Source organism: Hermetia illucens, chromosome 6, assembly GCF_905115235.1.
Source record: "Hermetia illucens chromosome 6, iHerIll2.2.curated.20191125, whole genome shotgun sequence".
In the NCBI taxonomy this organism is placed as follows: Eukaryota; Metazoa; Arthropoda; class Insecta; order Diptera; family Stratiomyidae; genus Hermetia; species Hermetia illucens.
In genome coordinates this window covers 77,242,787-77,264,181 of record NC_051854.1, presented here as the reverse complement: position 1 = coordinate 77,264,181, position 21,395 = coordinate 77,242,787, and the positions used below count along the sequence as shown (strand labels likewise).

Genomic DNA, 21,395 nt, shown 5'->3' with positions numbered 1-21,395 from the left:
TTTGTCGGCGATGAACTGGCTCGAACTTATTTGATATGAGAAAAGGGTATATTCTTCTTAGAAGTTTGGATGTCGGATATTAGTCAACTCGGCTGTGAAATAGTACTTAAGTCATATCAGGGTAATATGTTAATTGCGGGGAAGCCCATTACTCGCCTCACCCGTGGTTGAACAGAAAGCACGGTGAGATTGATTACTTCCTTACCCAACTTCTAAGTGGGCATGGAGGTTTTCAGTCTTACCTGCACAGGGTTGGGAAGGCGCGATCTCCTGATTGTGTGTTCTGCAATAGAGTGGCGGATGGCGCTGAACACACCTTTTTCTCTTGCGAGAGGTGGGACGGCCTCCGCCAGCAGCTTTATGTAGACACAGGGGAGCTCTCTCCAGATAACATTGTGCGAGAGATGCTGAAGAGCGCTGGCAGCTGGAATCGTATTGCGTATTATGTTCGGGCTCTTCTTACTACGCAGAAGATTGAACTCGACCGGCAGAGGGATCGGACGGTAAGGGGTTCCCTGAACTAACAACTCCTTTCCTCCCTTCCCTTCCCGTTGGTGAAGGGAATTGCCTGACTTGAAGGCTCCCAAAGCCGGGAGAGCGGGAGGGCTAGCCCGAAGTAATGTGTCAAACGGTTCCAGGCTAGTTCTCTGATGACAGGGAGGTGTTTAGTTGGTAGTTCGCCAGCGTGCTGTTGCGGGAGTCCAACACTCTGTGCGTAAACGCATTCCCAAAAAAAAAAAAATTGCTCGCCTCAGCACCCTTCAAAGGTCGAAATGAAGTGTCCTAACAATCCAATGTTGTTGTTGCGGAGTCTATTATGAGTAGAGAGCGACATCCCTATACCAATCTGTTGAGATAGATTTGCGAACTTTTTTAAGAGATAAAAGTCAGGCTCTCTTAATGGTTTATGTATATAAAGCCTGTATGTCGATAGTTAGTTTCAAAAGATTATGTTTCGTTTTTCTGATTGATTGTTCTTATTTTCGCGGAACACATATTTCGGGAACCAGTTGTTATCTTCTTTTCAGTTCATTCATCTTTCCTGGTGAAAGTTGGAAAAGGGGGTTCATATATGTATATAATGCCATAATACTTGTGTAGGAAGCCGTTACAACTGGAGTAAATTAGAACAACAGCAACTTTGACGTATTATAACTTTGTTAGTAATGGTGCGATTTCCACGAAACTTGGCAAAGTCATGCCCTATAGTATGAACTTAACGGGGGTTACTATTATTAACTTTATTTGAACAGATATCGGTGTGGAAGGTATTTCGGAGCCTAGGCATCATATAGTGGCACCCTCCTGATTTTTTTTTTCAGATTTTTCGGTTCGGTAGTTTCTGAGAATGGCCCCTTAAAGAAATGATCACTTTCAACCCCCCGCACTCCCCCACTTTCTAACTGCAGCCGGTTACTAAAAAATATGGTAAGGTACTATTATTAACTTTATTTGATGAGATATCGGTATGGAGGGTATTTTTGAGCCTAGGCACCATCTAGTGGCAGCCTCCTGATCTTTTTCAGATCTTCCGGTTGGGTAGTTTCTGGTCCATTAAAGAAATGATCACTTTCGACTCCCCGTATTCTCCACCTTTCCAAAAACTGTCAAAACTAAGACCAGCTTCGAAAAGTACTAACCGAGACCTTTCACCTATATTTAATGAAAAAAAATTTACACCATCCTTTTGCATGTATGGGGACCTCCCTTAAATTCGATGTAGAATTATGTAGCTCACTGTATGTATGAGTGTTCACACTTCCATTTCACCAAATTTGGTGCGAATCGCTTCAACCGTCTCCGAGAAAAATGCGTGTGACGGAACAGACAGACGGACAGATAGACAGATAGATGATGCAGCATTTGTCATCTCTGGAATGATGCCGATTGACATCTTGGCAGATGAGATGGCGAACATATACAATGCAAAGCCAACCTCTTCCTCATCGCGGACGAAGAAGACTGAAAGGGAGAGATCCATAAATAGATGGCAAGAGCGGTGGGAACGCTCGGGAAAAGGCCGGTGGACGCACAGGCTCATTCCTGCCATCAAGGAGTGGTTGGAGAGACGACACGGTGAGATTAATTATAATCTCACCCAGTTTCTCACGGGGCACGGAGGATATCTCCAATACCTTCACAGGTTTAAATTGGAGACCTCACCCGATTGTCCAAATTGCAATGGAGTCCTAGAGGACCCAGAGCATGTATTCTTCCACTGTACGAGATTTGTGGAAGAAAGGAGAAATCTAGAGGAGACTCTAGGGGAGGTGCTGGTACCAGAAAATCTGGTGCCGAAAATGCTAGCACATCAAGAGAATTGGGATGCGGTAAACTCTATGATCGTATCTATCCAAAATAAACTACGAAAAGCAGAGAAGAGGAGAAAAACGCGGTCACGTGCGCCGCGTATAGAAGAAAGGTGACAAAGCTAGAGTGAGCTGACTCCGCCCCGTGATGTAATACCTTATGGTGGTTCCGCGGGGCAGGGAGGGAGTCGGGGGTGGTGTTAGTGGGTAAAAATCCCACACGCTGATGTGTCCAGACCTTCTTCTTGTTTGTTCTTTTTGAACATTTCCACCTCCTCAACAAAACAAAAAAAAAGATAGACAGACAGACGGACAGACAGATAAAGTAGAAGACCATCATGCCTGAAACCGAGGAAGATGTCAGGCTGGTCCGCTAAAGCTCTGAATGAGCAGACCTTCATAGAGGAGTGGTTAGACCAACCTAATAAAGCAGGCGCCTGTACGGAAAGAGCTGTCCATGTGGCCCAATGCATCGCCAAAGTGTGTGACCTGTCCATGCCTAGGAGATACTCATTCCCTAGTAGAAGACCAAGCTACTGGTGGAATACTGAACTGACCAGCCTTCGATCAGCCTGCCACAGAGGCAGAAGAGCGGCTTAGAGAGCGGTAGGCAGAATTGACTAAGGGCACAAAGAACGCGCCTATAAGAAAGCTCGCAAAACCCTCCAGCTCGCCATCCAACGGAGCATGAGGGAAACCTTTAAGGAGCTCTGTTCGGAAGCGGACGTAAACCCGTGAGGGAGCGCCTATAGAATCGTGATGGGGCGAAGTTTTGTTTTACACAAAACCTTAAAAAGGGGACATACGAGATAAAAAAATTCTGGGCAGAGTAAACTGAACAGTATTTCATCCTTCTTTTCTGGGGTCAATTTGGCCAACGAGTGCATTCAGTAATATGTATTGTAATCCCTTTATCCTCACATTTTCTTTCTACATTCCCTAGATTTTCTAATTATTTCTCTCTATTTCATAATTCCCATACCGTCCTTCATTTAAATACAATATTTAACATTTAAAATAATTAATTTGACTTATTTTGAAAACAACCCAACAACTGGTCTCTTTTCCGTAAATTCCATAACCTCATTTTATTAAAACAATTTCAAATTCTATTTTTTAAATGATGCAAGGAAAAATCGACCGGGCCAATCGTTAGTATAACATACCGTTAAAAACTTGCCTATATTGTACATTATTCGATGCAGGCGGGCGATTGATCGTGGTTAGGAGGAATGGCATGCCGCATACTACAACACAACAGTATGCCGTTGTTGCTGCCGCTGAGCCGGCATGGACTTTTAATTTCAAGGCCATGTGCAGGGAATGATGATTAGCGGGAACCGGCTGATGGGTAGACAGATGATCAGTTGGACCGGGGATAGGAAATGAGTGCGATAAGCTAAGTTTAATAGTCGGGAGGACAATTTCGTTGTCTGATATTGGAGAAGAAAGTGAAAAGGATCAAGATTTGCGGTGTTTCTGCCCGGCGGTTCCGCTGTTTCTTGTTTAAGGGAATTACATCAACATATTGAAGTGGAAGTTGTTTTTGATTTGAAGAAGGTTACGGAGTAGGAAAGCAGCGTTACCGGGTAAAAAGCAAGAAAGAGCAAGTGATCCTTTTTTGTTATCGTTGACAGTAGCTTACTCCAAACTACAATTTTATTTTATTATGCATATATACACTATGCGCTATTTATAGATGGAGCCTCCCAGAGAAGTATTCTTAGAAAAAAATCAACAACATTTTGCATATCTGAAATGGCGAGCTTCCGGTTTCAGACCTGTCTTTTACTTGGGGATAGTTTGTAATTAAAAACAGTCGTTCGTGGGTACGCCAGATGGATTTTGAGTATGTGAACCACTATCCTTGACAATATGCAGGAATATTGATTTTTATGGTTACCAGTTAAGGTCAATACCACATGAGTCTCTTGGCAACCAATTTTTGCCGTTAAAATGACGTCCTTTCATTAGAATCCCAAAATAGTGATATTATTCTGTCCACAATACCAAGTTTTTTTCTTCTCAAGCGCTGAGAGTTGAACCACTTATTATTATTATGTGATTGTGAAATTTAATTTTACTTTTGAAAAGATTCAGCAGTTTAAAACCATTCACCTACCCACCAAATTTCCTGTGATCCATCTCTCTTAGTCTACGTTGTGTATTTATGTGCATACCTATTTCTCTAGAACCGTTAGCACCTGTATCTATTGGTTACGAATTTGAGGGTGTAATGTAACTTTTAAAGTTTCAAACAACAACCGCAACTATTTCAATTAATGTTAATTGGATGCTTCGTCCTTCTTTCCTGAAATAACGGCTGGCAGTGGAAAAGCTTGGATATATGTTTCTCATTAAAACACATTTTGAATTAACTTCACCGGAAAAATGGCATCAGATATCATTAAAAGTTTACGAATCATGGAATGAAATCAAAATTTGTTGTACACTTTTTATTGAATACGGCATGGATTAAATTAAGTTGTACCGTGATTTGATGATGAGTTAATTGGAAATTGAGCAACATACATACGAGTGCAATAGAATCCTTTGAACCGTGCTCGTTACTGCATGTTCAATAGCAAGCGTGGAGGAGCTAACTAAATGGTAGATACTAGTTATTTTTTCGTGGTAAAAACATGTGAAAAGTTCAGATTTGAATTGATAATGATATAAAGGGAAGCGAGATTGCTGTGGTTATAAAATTAAAAGTGGAGATGAAATTTTGCCACAAAACCTTTTAATTAAGAAGGTTGCCTGGTACTGGCATCTTTTTTATAAAAATCGATTTTCTAAAAACACTTTCGTCTTATAGTGTACAAACCCTCCCCCTCACAGTAGAGAACTAAGTTGAGGGTCTTACCATAGTTGAGCAGCTCATAGTGGATGATTCCCTTCCAATCTCACAAACACACAGCAGAACCTTCCTGGCCGTCAATCCGGGCATGGCGATTGTTTGGGCCGGCTCGCCGCGCTTCGTCCACCATGTTTTCCGTTGCAGGTTGACGTAAGTGATCCACTTTTCATCACCAGTCACCATCCGCTTCAAAAATGGGTCAAATTCGTACCATTTCAGCAGTGCATCGCATAGCAGAGATTTTTTGCGACACCCAAACATCCATTTTTTTGGAATCCAATCTTCTGCAAATGGTTTCAAATGCTTTTATGGTCTGTACCCAGTTCCTGGCCAATTGAGCGAATGCTCACATGCCGGTCTATTTGGATGATTTCGACGATTTTATCGGTTTCTACGACGATTGGCCTTGCAGTACGGAGTGTACCTTCGACATCCACTACGCCAAAACGAAATCGATCGAACCAACGCTGTGCCAATCGTTACAGTATCGGGCCCATAAACTTCACAAATTCTTTCGGCCGCCTTCGTTGCATTTTTACCTCTCAGGTAGTAAAAAGGTAAAATATGACGAATTTCTTGCTTGTTGGACTCCATCTTTGACGCGCTATAACTTGAGACTGGAACGTACGATCACGTCACATCACGATTTTAACAGCCAAGTATGGACGGAGCCCGTATTCAAGCGATACGTTGGATTCCAAATGATAACGGACAGCGGATTATTCAATTAGCAGTGTCACTCGAAATAGTCGTCGGAAGTACCTGGTTTGCGCGGAAAGCGGTCCACAAACAAACGTGGGCCTCTTCAAACGGAACCACTTTCAATCAAATTGACCACGTGTTGATCGGACGCCGCCACCTCTCAGTCTTGATGAATATCAGAATATATAGAGGGATCAACATAGACTCGGATCACTATCGCGTTGGCGCTCGAATAATGACACCACTCAGAATCCTCGCTGACAATCAGGTGGGAGTGAATACTAAATTCATCCACAGCATAGGCTTCCGCAACACCTTTAAGAGGGAAATGGAGCCCGCAATAACCGCAGTCAATAGAGATCCCGGAGGTGAAGCATCAACACATGATCTTTACGATCACCTGAAGAACGTTATCGGCCACAAACATACTTGGCCCCAGCCGCAAAAATAGTCGGAAAGGCTGGTTTGACGATGAATCTAAGCTAGCAATTGAACGGAAGAATGCTGCATACCGAGTAATTTTCCATTCTCAAAGAACGGGGGCACAAGAAGAGACTTATATTGAGCTCCGGCGGGCGGAGAAGTGACTTCACAGACCGAAAAAGGAATCCTGGGAGATCCAACGGGTCTGCGAACTGGGGAAGTATAGCGAGCAACCGCATCAGGTGCGTAATTATTACCAACCAGTCAGATGAGGCCTTACCCACCTCGATGTTCATCCTGCCGAGACAAAGAGGGCAATCCGATTTCCGACATAATGGGCATATTCGAGCTATGGGTTGAGTACTTTAATGAACAACCAGAACAGACGACCGGCAAATACTGCCACCACCAAGTATAGAAGAAACAGTCCGTGCAATTGATCGGCTTAAAAATCATCACGCCAGGAGCCGACGGAATTGCAGCCGAATTTGTTAAATATGGAGGCGACCAATTACACCAAGTGGTTCATCAACTTAGACTCAAGGGGTGGGAGAGCGAATCAATGCCTGAAGACTGGCAACGAGGCATTATTTGGCCCATACATAAAAAGGGAGATATCACGCAGTATTGTCTATAAGATATTCGCCGCTATCTTATCGGATAGCCCAATACGTCCAGAACATCATTGGCTCATAACAAAGAGGTTTCACTCCAGGCAGATTAGAAACTATTGGAATATGGATATGAGATATACCATCTTCTCATCGCCTTTAAAGCCGCCTATGATAGCATAGCCAGGATAAAACTGTACTCGACCAGGAGAGAATTCGATATCCTCACGAAATTGATAAGACTGACTAGGCTGAACCTGACCAATGTACGAGGCCAAATAAAAGCAGAAAGACTCTCGAAACCATTCGACATCAACAACTGTCTAAGACAAGGGGATGTCCTATCATGCGTCCTCTGTGACCTGGACCTGGAAAAAGTAATTCGTGATGGTGAGGTAAATGCGAGGGGCACGATCTTCTACAAGTCCACCCAACTACTGGCCTACGCAGACGATATTGACAACATACTGTACTGGTCAAACGGGAAGAATAAAGATAGGAAGCTACAACTTTGAGACCGTTGATAGTTTCTCCTATCTATGGCCACAAATCACAACTGACAAGAGCTATGACGACGAAATCCGCACACGGTTGTTGGCAGCCAATAGAGCCTTTTTCATCTTGAAACGCCTCACCATAGGGTCGAAGCTCTTACTGTACAAGACAATGATCTTGCCAGTGCTCATGTATTCCTAGGAAACTTGGGTTCTTAGCAAGAAAAATTGCGTAAAAAAATTGGTAAATGAATATCCGGATGGACGTTATGAAAATGAGAGGGATAATTGGGAGAGCTGGGGGTGTTGGAGAAAAGGCGAAGTATTATGCATCATTGAATACATTCTCTTTTCAGATTGACCTTGGAAAAGGCGAATGAACTACTGTTCATTTTGCAAAACCGCGGACACTACAACATTGCCGATCGTAAAAGGGGTCGGTTTGATTTCTCGTGCGGTGTCTCTGGGCTGGAACCCAACTGACCTTATGACAAGCTCTGTACTCGGACAATGCGCCATCAATGATGAGGCGGTGCAAGCTGTAAAAATACAAAAAACTCCTCACCATTACCGTTGCAGTAGCAAAAGTTAAGCTTCCCCATATGCATCTCTGAGCAGTTAGAGCTCACTTTGGCATTCAGATCACTCATCATGATCACAATGTCACCTTTAGGAAGACTCAATTACGTAGAGAGCACCCTTCTCCATTATATCGGAACTCTCCGTTGGAGCGTAGTGCTATACATTTATGATGCTCTTTAAACTGGATCGGAATTTCGCAGTCAGAAGTCTTTCAGAAACCGGCTTCCAGATGAAGAGAGCGTGCCTTGCAGTAGCCGTCAGAACCAAACTGACACCAGATTCACGTTTGCTACCGGCTCGCCTTTCCAGAGTACAAAAGGATATTGCCAGTGCTGGCAATTGGGGGAGGAGTACTATCCAGAGTCCCCCCAACTTACTTTGCTTAGGCCCAGAATGTCTAGCTTATATCGTTTAAATTCTCGCCCAAGTTGGAGAAAGGAGTATTCTGAGGACATTCTATACCGCTGTCAAAGAGCGTGCGTACATTCCAGAATCCAATAATAGTTTGTTTTTGATAGACAAAGGACGTTGGTATGAGGTCAGTCCCTATCCGAGGCGTTGTTGACGTTTCGATAGCAATAAAATTTTAAAATTTGCAGTTTCTTGGCCCACAAATTTCTATCCTTTTTAGTCGTCTCTTATAACAACCTGGGAAAGCTTTGAGTGTATTCATGACCCCCAAATCGCAGGCAGAAGTAGTAGTATTAAATTGGAAGGGTCCCTGGCGACTATTGATATTAGCAATTATCCCGGTTCTGGTTGTGCCCGCTACCCGAAGGCAAGACAGGCACAGGATTCTGGACTGGACCCAGTATTGCGAATCTACAATGAAGTACTTAACCTCCGCCAATGGTAGGTGCCGCTGAGAATAGAATTGGTTGTGGTTACAAAATATATTGAGGAATCAAGTGGAGAGGGTGGTGATACCCTTACGATGCGGAGATTTTGGCGAAAGGCGGGGGGGATACGAGAGGGGCTTGTATAACCGTCTCGCAGAGTTCGGATTTTCGCCCCTGGCTCGAAAATAAGTAGGTTATTTTCAACAAAAAACTTTTTTAGAGTTATGCACGCCTATGTATTCTTCTTCGTTACGCAATTTCTGATTTCTACGTACATGCAATATATTCCCAGCAGTATTGGCTGAACACTCTGATAACCCTTCTCTATTGCACTTTAAGACAATGAGTCCCATCAATTGATGAAGCGATACCACGGGGTCATGCATATACACTAAAACTATTCGTGACTGAGCCCAACATCAATTGGTCCTTTTCAAAAGGACGTCGAACATTCTATCCGTTTCTAAGGATCTTATGTCAACTTTACGGAATATGAGCAAATTGAGACAAATGGTATTCCGAGAGCGTGGGATGTAGTTTCAGCGTCAAATTTCGAGTCATATAACAAGCTCTTTATATTCAACAATCTAGGATAGCTGCCAGTGAAAGGACGCTTTCTACCTATGAACAACAAAGCTTCAGGGTGACAGGATGCTAGTCAGAAATATGCGGTATAGATCAAGTGCATAAGTCTGCCATCAAAATTGTATTACGTAGTAAGTGAATTTCAATGCAGAGTCTGGAGGATTCGAATATTTGAAATTGTAGGAGAACCCAACGAAGAGTGAATGAAATGGGCAGAGTTCTCGAGTTAAACTTGAAAAGACAAAAGGAGGTCTTTTGACTGACTATAGATGCGTAGGTATTTTAGGATCAAAGGAGCAGTATAATGCGAATTTCGGCCGTTTGCTTCAACGAACTTGCGATTGTTACCTACCCACCTAAGCGCCTTCACTTTCTGTACATTGTTGTATGGCATCGCTTCGCCTAATCGAACAGAAATTCCAGTGTAACTTGATTGATGGGTGCGTATTTGCATACTCCACTAGGAACTTATTGAGTTAGGGGGAGTAGTAACTGATGACTATCAATAAGGGAAAACATGTTTATAGTGGAAATCATCATCAACATCCAAATTTGACTAGAAAAATTATCAATTCCGGACTTTCGCTTAATACAGGTATATGTACGTCAACCTTTTCTCTGAATCAAACTTATTCCTTGTCGTCAAGCTCGAATAGTCCAAAGTAACTAATGAAGGTAAATTAGAAATCGTCGGGCCAGCAGCCTGAAAATTTTGAATCTTTGTATCTAGCGAAACGTCCACAGCGCCTCGGGCAGAAACTGACCTCACGGGTACGACCCTTGGCTATCAAAAACGTTTATGATTCGTTTCAAGAATATTCGGATGTTCCTCGTCAATGATGCTGAGTGTTGACAGAATGTTCGCTCTCTTCAACTTTTGTGAAAATTCCAGCGATATATATTCTAGAAATAAGCAAAGCAGAGTATTTCTCTTACTCTTGCGCCACCGTAATTTCATATTCTGGAAAACCTAGTGGCAGCAGACGTGAATTCGATGTTGCACTGCTACTCTCTTGACTTGCATCTCCGCAAAGCTGCAGCACTCATTTATAAATCCTGGGAATCCAAGATCCCAATGAGTAGAGCAAAGAGATGATCGTTAAGATTTCGAAGAAAAGGACTCGAGTTGAGTGCGACATTTGGATGCTCCTTCTGATGTGAAGGTATAGTCCTGACTCAAATCATACCTGCACAGGTCAAGGAACGCCACGAAAGTTTGACAGACCGAGAGCAAGTTGGTTTCTGGATCATTGCGGAACCGTTTGAAGAGTTTAGATCACCGCTCCACTTACTTCAGAGAAGGTTTTGTAGAGAGTCAATTGGGAGTCTATTTGGAATATTCAACTTAGGCCTTTTGGCGGTGCTTTTGCTTAATAAGAATTGACAAAATTACCGTTGATATAGCTACTGACTGCCAGTTTATAGGCCCAGGAAGGAAAATTAAGCTGGGTCCTGTGGGGCAAGGTGCCGCTTCGCAATAGTGAGGTCATTACGTCCATATTAAACACATTCACGATAGAATCTCAAAAGACAGTCTAGCCTTTCTTGGGTTTTGATAAGGAGGTTCTAGGAGTTGTCATCGATTGATGAATATGAAGCCATTCACCATAATCTGTAGATATTCTGTAATACCTCCTTTAAAGGCTGGTTTACATAATGGTAGCAGCTTTTACTAGTCGCCATAAACATGTACTCCCTTGTAGTAGACCCTTTGTGTAAATTGGTGTTCTGTATTCCAGTGAAGTGAATGGAAAGCCATCTTATTTACTGGAGTGCCACCAACACTTTTCATACTATACTCGACTGAACAACATAGTAGCACTATAGAGGACAGATTGCACGATTCGAGTAATATCTATGAGGGACTAGTTTGGTACTATTGATGACATTAGCAGTTTGTCCAGTTCTTCAAAACGGCAAAGTGGGGCGGCCATACTATTTTAAAGTGTAGGCACCACTATTGCAACTTTGCCATGTTATTTACTTAGCATGCTGAACCCAAGCCCTCATAAAGGAGGAGGATTTGAGGCAACCTACTTTGTACTATCCTCAGTAAAACAAAAATAAAATACTGCGATTGGAATTATTCCACTATACTCAATTTTACCAAATCTCACTTGGTGACAGGTCCGGTGACAGGTCGACCATGAAGATACATTCAAATGTAAATTGAGTTGAGAGATCCTAAGCATCAGGGAGCTGACCCTGTTTGTGAACGGGACAATGACTAAAAAAAAAAAGAGGAACAAGAAACCATTTTGATTTTCTTCTTTTTCTTTAGCTTTTGTCCCGTTTACAAGCGGGGTCGGCTCGTCGTGATCGCCATTTGGTTTTATCAAATGTTTGATCTGGATGCAGTCACAAGGCGATCTGGATGCAGGCGCATTAATAGCGGCAGATCCGCTTTCACGGCTCTGTTTAAAATATGGAAATGAAGTTATCACAACACCAAGATCAAGTTAAGATTATTATGTGCTAATGTTCTTTCTGTGTTGATATATGGAATAGCGAACTCCACTGTTACGCAAAAGGCCCAAACTTTCGTTAATATCTGCCCGCGTGATATCATCGGAATAAGCTCGCCTGACACTATTTCAAAGCAAGAAGTTGATTGGCGCACAGGCCTAGCATCCGTACCTACTGTGATCAGAAGGTGGAACTGGTAGTGGATAGGTCACACATTATGAAAGGGCGACAATCGCATTGCTAATTGCGCCATGTAGTGGGACCCACTCTCCTAAAATCGCCGAGGAGTGGGTCACCACAGGGGCACTTGCCGTAGAATAGTGGAGGACGAATGCGAGAGTCTCGGCAAGTTCGCGCGTTTAAGGTAACAGCAAAGTTTCTCTTGAAGTTCAGTTTGCTTGTGGCATAGTCCGTGGGGAATGCCCAGATTTCCCAAGGTACTTCGTCTAGGATGTTACTGGGTCCGTAGGACTTAGCTGCCCAGCATCCGGACTCACGTAGTCTGACGGCACTGCACGCCGCAACGTAGTTAATGTGGAGGGCTAGGGGGAGGAGATGCAGGAGTACATTGAGAGCATCTACTGGGCAGGACTACAGAGCCCCAATAGCATCTGTACAAGCGGTTATTTGAATCCAATTAAGCTTCATCCTATTGTATTTTTTGCTCAAAGCCTATCACCATACAATAGAGTTGCATGTATACAGGTCTTCTTAACCCTCAGTTCTATGTTCAATCTCCAATTTAGCTTTGGATCCAGGATTACACCCAGATACTTTACATTAGAGGAAATAACCAATCATTGTTCATTCAGCCATGGTAGGTGGAATTCAAGTATCTTTGTTTTGGTGGTGAATAGCATAAGTTGCGTTTTGGTTGGGTTTATGTTGAGTCCGCATCTTGCGACTCACAAGCACACCTTTTGCAACGCTCCTTCCACGATGTCCATGATAATGGGCGAAAACATCCCTGATACTAATATCACCAAGTTGTCGGCATACCCCACCACCTTCACCCCACTGCTGTTCAATGTTTGTAAAATTTCGTTCATTACTATTAACCAGAACACTGGAGAGATGGCGCCACCTTGGAGCGTGCCTTTTTTCACAGCTCTGGTCAAGTGCTTGCCTCAAAGATCCGACAGGATTATCCTGATACTTTGTATGGATATAATCCAATGCGTAAGATACCCCTCCAATCCAATACTCCTCAAGGTTTGCTTGATGGCGTTGGTACTCACGTTGTTAAGAGCTCCCTCTATATCCAAGAAGGCAGCTAGGGTATACTGCGTGTACTGCAGCGACCGCTCAACCGTGCCAATTATCTCGTAGAGGGCGGCTTCTGTGGATTTTTCTTTGAGGTAGGCATGCTAGGACTTAGAGAAAGACGTTCTCTCCATAATCGTCCTTAAGTGGATGTCCAGGAAGCGCTCTAGGGTATTCAGCACGAAAGAGGTCAGGCTGATTGGTCGAAAGTCCTTCGTGGACTTATGACCACGTCTGCTCGGTGTCGGTATGAAAACCACTCGTGCGCGTCTCCAGGACTGTGGTAGAGAGATGCAGCTCCGGTAAAGCTCAACAAGCCATGGGACAACCTCTTCCTAATGCTTCTATAGCATGACTGGCATTATGCCATCTGGGCCTGGAGATTTATATGCGGAGAAGCTGTTTATAGCTCAGCTGATTTTATCCTCGGTAATTACCGATTTGATAGTCTCGTACAGCTGGGGTGGCAGTAAACCCTCCAGGCAAGGTTCTGACTCAGAGTCTTCCTCGTTGCTTTTTCCAGAGCCCCGACCTTTGACTCCAGTTCGTTTGTCGTGGCAATATTACCAATTTGCACACCGAGGAGTTTGTCCTTAATTACTTGACCAAACTTTCTTCAGGCGATTTTCCTGGGGTCTCTAAAGGGTTTGGGGACCTCTGCGATGAGATCTAGACTGAAAAGTATCCGAGTATGATCAGTGAGTGTGAGTCTCTCGTCAGACACTCTCCAGTCTTCCACCCTAAGAATTCCATTGTGGGTTATTAGGGTGATATCAAGGGCCTGCTACCAACCGTCAAAGTTCTCCGAGCAGGGGAAATGGAAAAGTTACTTAAAAAAGTTATAGTAGGTAAAATTTGCTCCTTCCGCCTCAAATTACTATACCCTAAGGAATAAAATCTCAGGTTATGTGATTTCGATATGTCGGGAATGAAGTTAACCTCAGAGAGGACCCCGCGTAGAATTTGAATGAACAGCGGAATTCTACGATAACTAAAAAGTCGTGATTTTGGATGAATTAAGGCAGAACTTGAACTATGTAATTTGTGGCTGTTGACATTTTTCCCAGAAATGCAACTATGAAAAGGAAAAATGTCACCTCTGTAATTCTATAATACTTGGGCGTCACCAAAGGCTGAGAGAGAGAGAGAGAGCTTCTCATTGTTTAACAAATCTTCTATTAGCTTAATATACTTCCGTGAAGTTAATTATTTTTCTCTCTTGAAAGCACTCCAATTTCATGGTGCGATATAGCATGTAATTTGTTAGTTTACTTGTTAACACCATCCAGCAATAACTCACGAAAATTGCCTGAAAGATATTAAATTCCCAAATAACTCTTCGGAAGGGAAACTTATTTGACGACCAAAGGCAAGAGTGTTCCATGTTCGGTTGCTTCTAGTTTACATTTTATGGAGTTCTGGAACGTACTGCATTGCAAAGGTAGCTGAGGTGCATAATATGTCACAAGAAGCAATAAAATGTTCGATTCTTCGTCCTTTTACGGCTACCTCGTAAAATGTTAATTTCAGAACTACCTGCTGTAAATTTGAGCCCGCTTACCATAAAGTGTACGTCAGTCTAGTGAAGTTTTTGAAACCGGAGGAGCCATTTGGGAACATTGCCTGAAGTAGAAACGGTTCCCAGCATGTACTTCCTTTTATAGATGAATTATCATCACTGCGACTTCAGGAGGAGTTTGCAAATTGAGGAAGTTTATATCCCAGTTATTATGATTACTTGCAGTATCTTTTCCTTGCACATAATGCATTGTATCGATGAAGTGAAGGTGAATTTTTAACATAAACTGCTCCAAATTATATTTCCAGCTTTACTTCTCCCAAAGGACTCTTGTTGCAGTATCTGACTATTTCTATGATGAGCTGATGTGGAGCATCGTATCTTTATGCATGCAAATTCTGAGAACAAACATCCTTCGTTTGCTAGTAACATGTGGAGAAGCTTAGTTGAAAATGAGGACTTCATACACTTATGGTCGGACTGGGGTGGGTTGCTTGTTCGTGATGAGACGACAGCCAAGCCGGGACAAAATGTTTGATTTTCACTAGCAGATTAACTTGGGTTTTCCAGTGAATTGTAAGCATTCATGCAGTGCATGCAGTGAAAAGTTACAATAATTTAGTACAATTTTAGTAACTGGTAGCGAAGATGCAGCAGGAAAACTTTCCAGAATCCTATCCTCAGAGTAAATAACACATTTTGGAACTTTCATGTTATAATGAGTTGTGTTAAATGGATTGAATGCGTGATGAATTATCTAATTTTAGATGGGGTTCAACTGAACATAGTGTGTTTCCACAGCATCCCTTTTCACACAATCTGATGTTACCTCGTTTCTCTTATGAGTTCCTAGAGCCGTTGAGGGTCGTTTATAAATTCACCAGCTGGCTCAAGCGCCCAGCGAAGGACGCCACAAGGGCTGAAATACCCGACGAGACATCAGGACGCGCAGACGGAGAGAAGAACTCGCAAAGTGATGCGGCACCTGCAACGGAGATAGGAACCCAGACCATACCACACAGTGCTATAATTGCGGAAAGGGGCACAGTGAAAAGTGCTGAAACTAACCAAATGGTTTCGAATATAAGCCGAGTGGGAGGGCTGTTGACTACTCTGGGCCAAGCACAAGAGGATAGGCTTATTAAGAAATGCGCGGCAGTTGTGAAGCGCTTGGGATTTGCGACGTTCCTCCAGAAAAACTTTAGCAAGGGGATGAAAAACGGGCTAATGGAACTGGAGGAGCTCCTGGACAGGATTTCATATTATAGGCGGACATGGAGAACAAGAGAAAATCCTCAGGAAGCAGAAACAACTGCGCTTCTCGACGAGAACACTACGAGTGCTAAACAGATCGCTGACAGGTCATTGCAGAGCTGGGGAGAACTGGGGAAAAAACGAAAGGGGGAAGGGACATCTGAAGGAGATTTCAGTTAGGTACTCTCCAGGGCTCGAAAGATGAAGGCGAAGAGAGACAAGAAACAACAACACGTCGCGCCATCAGAAAAACCTCTGCCTAAAATTAAGGTGGACACGAAGCGCGGAGCATCAAAAGAAAAGGTGGTAGACCGCCAGCTTTGCTTATTAGGCCAACAGAAGGCAAGACTTTACGGAAGTCCTCAGTGAAATCTGTTACAAGATTAAACCCGAAGATAACGGAGCAGAAGTGTCTTCCATTCGTAAAACGAAGGGCGGTAGAGTCCTAGTCGAACTAATCCCGAAGACAATAAATAAAGTTACGTTCTGTGAAGTAGTCAAGGGGCTTCTGGGAGAAAAAGTTTTGGTTTTCAGCCTGGAACCCACTCGTTTTTTGAAAATCCTTGACTGCCTCACAGAAAAGAACGAGGTAGAAGAGGCCATCAAACGCGAATGTCTGGAGATAACCAATGTCCGGATTGGTATCACCTCTGCGAATTTCTGAGGCCAAAAACCCGCTTTGTAGGATACGAATCCGGGCGGTCCCAGCCAAATGTTCCAGATGTTTGGATTATGGGCTCAGATCTGCAACCTGTCGGGGACCTGACAGAAGAGCAACATGCCTTAAATGCGGTCTGGCAGGCCATAAAGCGAACACCTGCAATGAAAAGGAAAGCTGCGTCCTATGTAGGAACCGTGGCGCGACTGATCAGAAGGTTTTGAACACAGCGGGCTTAGGGTGGTGTCCAGTTTTGAGAGCAGAATTGAAAAGTGCTAGGACACGGTCAACACGGTTCGCATCTTACAAATCAATATGCGCTGGAGTGCAACAGCTCACGAATTGTTAGAGTAGTTCACTGCGGAGACCAAAGCTGATTTAGTACTCATCAGTGAGCAGTACCAAAACAAGGACCAAGTTTCATGCCACCCTGACATATCAGGTACTGCTGCCATCTGGGTTCGGGACGGCACCCTCCTTAGGGTTCTTGCCAAAAGCCAAGGGGACGGCTTTGTCTGGATTCGGTGTTCAGGGATAACGTTTTCTTAGTGTCTATCTTACGCCGAATGAGAGGATGCCGGACTTTCGACGGAGACTTGATGCTTTGTAGGACGCTGTCTTAGACACAGATGGGCGGATCCTGGTTGGGGTGACTTCAATGCTAGGGCACTTGAATGAGGCATGTTTTACACAGACTCCAGGGAGAAATGAATTTTGGAAATCGCGGCGAGAACAGGACTGGTAGTTCCAAACACCGGATCCACCCCAACGTTACTGTGCCCGGGCTGTGAGGGAAGCATTCCAGACGTAACCTTCGTGTCAGATTCACTGGTGTCGTTGGTGGATGGGTGGTGAGTTCTGAAATTCTTCTCGGCAAGCGACAATAAATACATCGTCTTGTGGTGGACACAAACTCTCGGTGTGCGCCACGCCGGCAATCTTTCTTGTATGGAACGTCGTGAACACAAGGAAGTTAGCCGAAACTCTTGGAACACGTGGGGCCGCACTGGAGGGTGCCCCTGGGGGCGGCGACACTGCAGCTGACACTCTCGTAAATTCAGTGATGAACTTGATAACGACGGCCTGCAAGGCCTCCATGCCCAGGAGGGCATCGAGACGTGGTAAACCTTCTATATTCTATATATAAATCGCAGTGCTCCGGAAGGCGTGTCACAGGCTTCGCCGCTTAACACAACGTCTAAGCGACCGGGAGGAGGCATGTACCATAATGACATAGTACAAATCAGCCAAAAGGAGACTCCGCAGCGCAATAAACAAGAGTAAAGCTCGCACCTGGCAAGATCTGGTCGACGAGGTGAATGAGGACACGTGAGGACGGTTAGGTTACAAACGGTGAGGTTACAAACTGGTAACTCGAAAAATCTGGACTCTGCGGAAACTCTGTTGACTTAAGACCGAGCAGATGGACCGCATTGTAAGGGCACTATTCCCTGCGCACCCCATATAGGATGATGACGTCCGTGCGGAGAGCGCAGAGGACTGCCCACTTTTCTCTATAAAAGAGTTGAAACAGGCAATCTTCTCTATGAAAAACAAGAAGGCGTCAGAACCCGATGGCATTTCAGCAGAGGTATACAAATTGGTTGGTATTCCAACACCGGCCAGACCTACTGCTCGGCGCATTCAACGGTTTCCTGAAAGAGAGCGATTTCCCTGCCCGCTGGAAGGGGGCTTGCGCTGATCCACGAAGGGAAAAGCGGCCCTGAATTGTCGTCTTCATACCGCCCACTATGTATGCTTGACACTGCTGGGAAAGCTCATCAGAAGTAGACTCGCTGAAGTGATATGCGCTTCCGGAGATGTATCTCCCCAGCAGTTTGGTTTTAAAGCAAGGAGATCCACAGTTATTGCTGTCATGCAATTCGTGGATGCCGTTCGACGAGCAGAGGCACATAGCCGCTGAATTCGACGGGTGGTGCTTCTCGTGACGCTTGACGTCAGAAACGCCTTTAATTCCTTAGAATGAAAAGGCATTCTAGGCATACTAGACAATACTTTCAACGTGCCGAACTATCTCTTATGGATATTGAGGGATTATCTGAGAAACCGCTGCTTGCTCTATGAAATACTAGAGAGTCAAAGGAGGATGGACGTCACGTGAGGGGTAGCACAAGGATCCATCCTAGGGCCGGATCTAGGGAACACTATGATAGTCTACTTAAACTCGACATGCCAGAAGAGTCGTGCCTGGTCGGCTATGCAGATTATGTCTCGGCGCTTGTTATTGGACGCACTGTCGAACAGGCGCAAATCAGACTCGGGATATTGATGGGACGGGTAAGCGAATGGACGACTACGCATGGTTTCAACCGTGCACTGGAAAAAACCGAAGTAGTCATCCTGACTAAAATGTGAATTCCGACCCTGCGTCCCATATCTTTCGGCGAGTCGATAATCGAGTCAAAGCCAGCAGTAGAGAACCTCGGGTTGACTCTTGACTCAAAGATGACCTTTTTTGAGCAAATCAAAGCAACAGTGAACAAGGGTGTAGCTGGAGTTTCGGCGTTAAGTAGGCTAATGGTCAACATTGGTGGTCCTATGTCTAGCAGGGGACATCTCCTGATGAGTTCAATGCAGTCTGTCCTGCTCTACGGGGCAGTGGTATTGGCTGACGCTCTTAGCGAGGAGGTATATCGTAAGCTTTGCGGCTGGCGTCTGCGTACTGCACTGTCTCTGAACCGGGGAGTGATCCCCGTTGCCCTTTTTGTTAAGGAGCGTCAAGTCATATACAAGCGCAAGGGAGATGAGCCAAGGGAGGTTGTTGCTCGTGAAGAACGGCAACGCACTATAGACGAGTAGCAGCTCTCTTGGCAAAATGAAACTAGAGGCGGATGGACTGCGCGGCTCATCGACAACTTAGGTGCGTGGCTGAGTTGGAAGCATGGTGAGACAGACTATTTCCTTCTTCCTTCCTTCCCAATTTTTAAGTGGCCATGGAGGTTTTCAGTCTTACCTGCACAAGATTGGAAAGTCGCGATCTCTGGATTGTGTGTTTTTCAATGGAGTCGTAGACGACGTTCATCACACTTTTTTTTCTTGTGGAAGGTGGGATGGGATTCGTCAGCAGCTCTTTTTAAACACCGGGGATCTCTCTCACAACAGTGTCGAAGTGATGCTGACAGGTGGAGCCAGGTTGTCCATTAGGTTCAGGTCATTCTCGTTGCTAAGAAGATAGAGCCTGACCGGACCGGTGGAGGAGCCGGATGGCAGGGGGTTCCTTGAACTGACAGTTCCCTTCCTCCTTGTCCCTCCCGTTGGCGAAAGGAATTCTATGATTTGAAGGCTCCGTAAGGCGGGATAGTTCGGGGGCTAGCCCGAAGTAATGTGACAAATGGTTCCAGGTTAGCTCTCTGACGATGGGGAGGTGTTCAGTTGGTAGTCCGACTACGTACCAAACCGGGAGTCCAACACTGCATTCACCTACCATACCCCCAGTGTAAAAAAAAGACAGACATACATACAGATCGACTGATGGATAGACAGACAGACCGATTTTAACAAGGTTTTATTTTATACAAAACCTTAAAAATTACGTGTCAATAAATTAGTATCAATTATTTCATTTACTTATAATGTTTCAAAAACAAACATTAATTTCTTAATCTAATGGTTGATCAGGGACATTAAGGCGGAGAAGCTCGGAAGGACTCTGCTGCTGGGACAGAAATGTTGTGCACTCACCTCGTTATCAAGTTCTCAAATGATGGCGATATAATATCCACAAAGAAACATGAACAAAAGTGATGAAAGGTAAATATTTAATTTATTTGCCAATATAAGCCTGACAAGAACGTACTGAACTGCAAAAATAAGGATACTGAGGATGTAATAAGGTTACTGGGGACTGTAATTTCTTCCCATAGCTATCGATATTTTCCAAAGGAGAATTGATGACTAGCGGCATTGTTGAATCCAGGACAGAAATGTGTACCTGCCAATATGCATTTTATGCCTGAATGATGCCGAATTCCTTCTTCATATACAAATAAAGCATTTCATGGTCTAGGGGACAAGTTACGAACAGAGAACAGGTACGCATTGGGTTTCAAATCGTTCATGGTTGTACCGAACTCCTCTTTTGGATGTACCTCTATATGCCTCAAAGGGACGACACATCTACATGATAATGTAAACGTAATTTCGGAACCGTGAAAATCACTTTCACACCTGAAGGCACATCATGAATCAAAAAGCCTTTCTCCATTAGATCCGTTTTATTTGATTCATGGAGAAGGTATGCCACCACCCACTTCGTATTTACAGGAGCTGAAAGGAATGTTCGAAAATAGCTCGAAATCGGCCTTAATCCGTAAAATACTTACCCGATGAGATATTAGATGTTTACAGACGTTGAGAGCTGTCTTAATTGGATTTCGATCCATTCTTATGGTTTTATTGTAGTATGTCACCCCTCTTGGAACGTATTGTTGGTCGAAATTTAAGTTCTGTAAAAATAGATAAGAAAAGCAGTTCAGAATTTTGAAGTTCCTAGTGATATTGATTTATAGTAAAAGATTTAGTTTCTGATCCATTGATTAACATCTTCAGTAGAACAGATCAATTAGTCGGGAATTGATCGCTTCAGGTTAAGGGTTTTGAAGCTCTCCTCAGTTACGCTATATTTAATAAGTCTCCACGTGCTGATCACGGGGAGCTCTTTCTTAACCAAAGCTGCAGACGGAGAAGGATGAAGGCGAGTCTCCCGCGCCTAAAAACGGGAGAACCAATCTCTGTACCCCAGGTTCGGGGCTGGGTAGCGCTGACAACCCTACACGGAAAACAACTTGTTACTAAGCCACAACAGGAGCC

The 21,395-nt window shown here is 44.0% G+C and overlaps 1 protein-coding gene across 1 annotated transcript in view; it reads right to left on the bottom strand.

The window, feature by feature from the left end:
- The window catches only part of LOC119660449 (glutamate [NMDA] receptor subunit 1), a 116,437-nt gene extending 95,411 nt beyond the window's left edge, over positions 1–21,026 (bottom strand). Inside the window, exon 1 of the mRNA XM_038069008.1 lies at positions 20,909–21,026. Coding sequence (XP_037924936.1) covers positions 20,909–20,968 — 60 coding nt within the window. The 5' untranslated portion in view covers positions 20,969–21,026. The remainder of the gene's footprint in view (positions 1–20,908) is intronic.
- Positions 21,027–21,395: the final 369 nt, after the last annotated feature.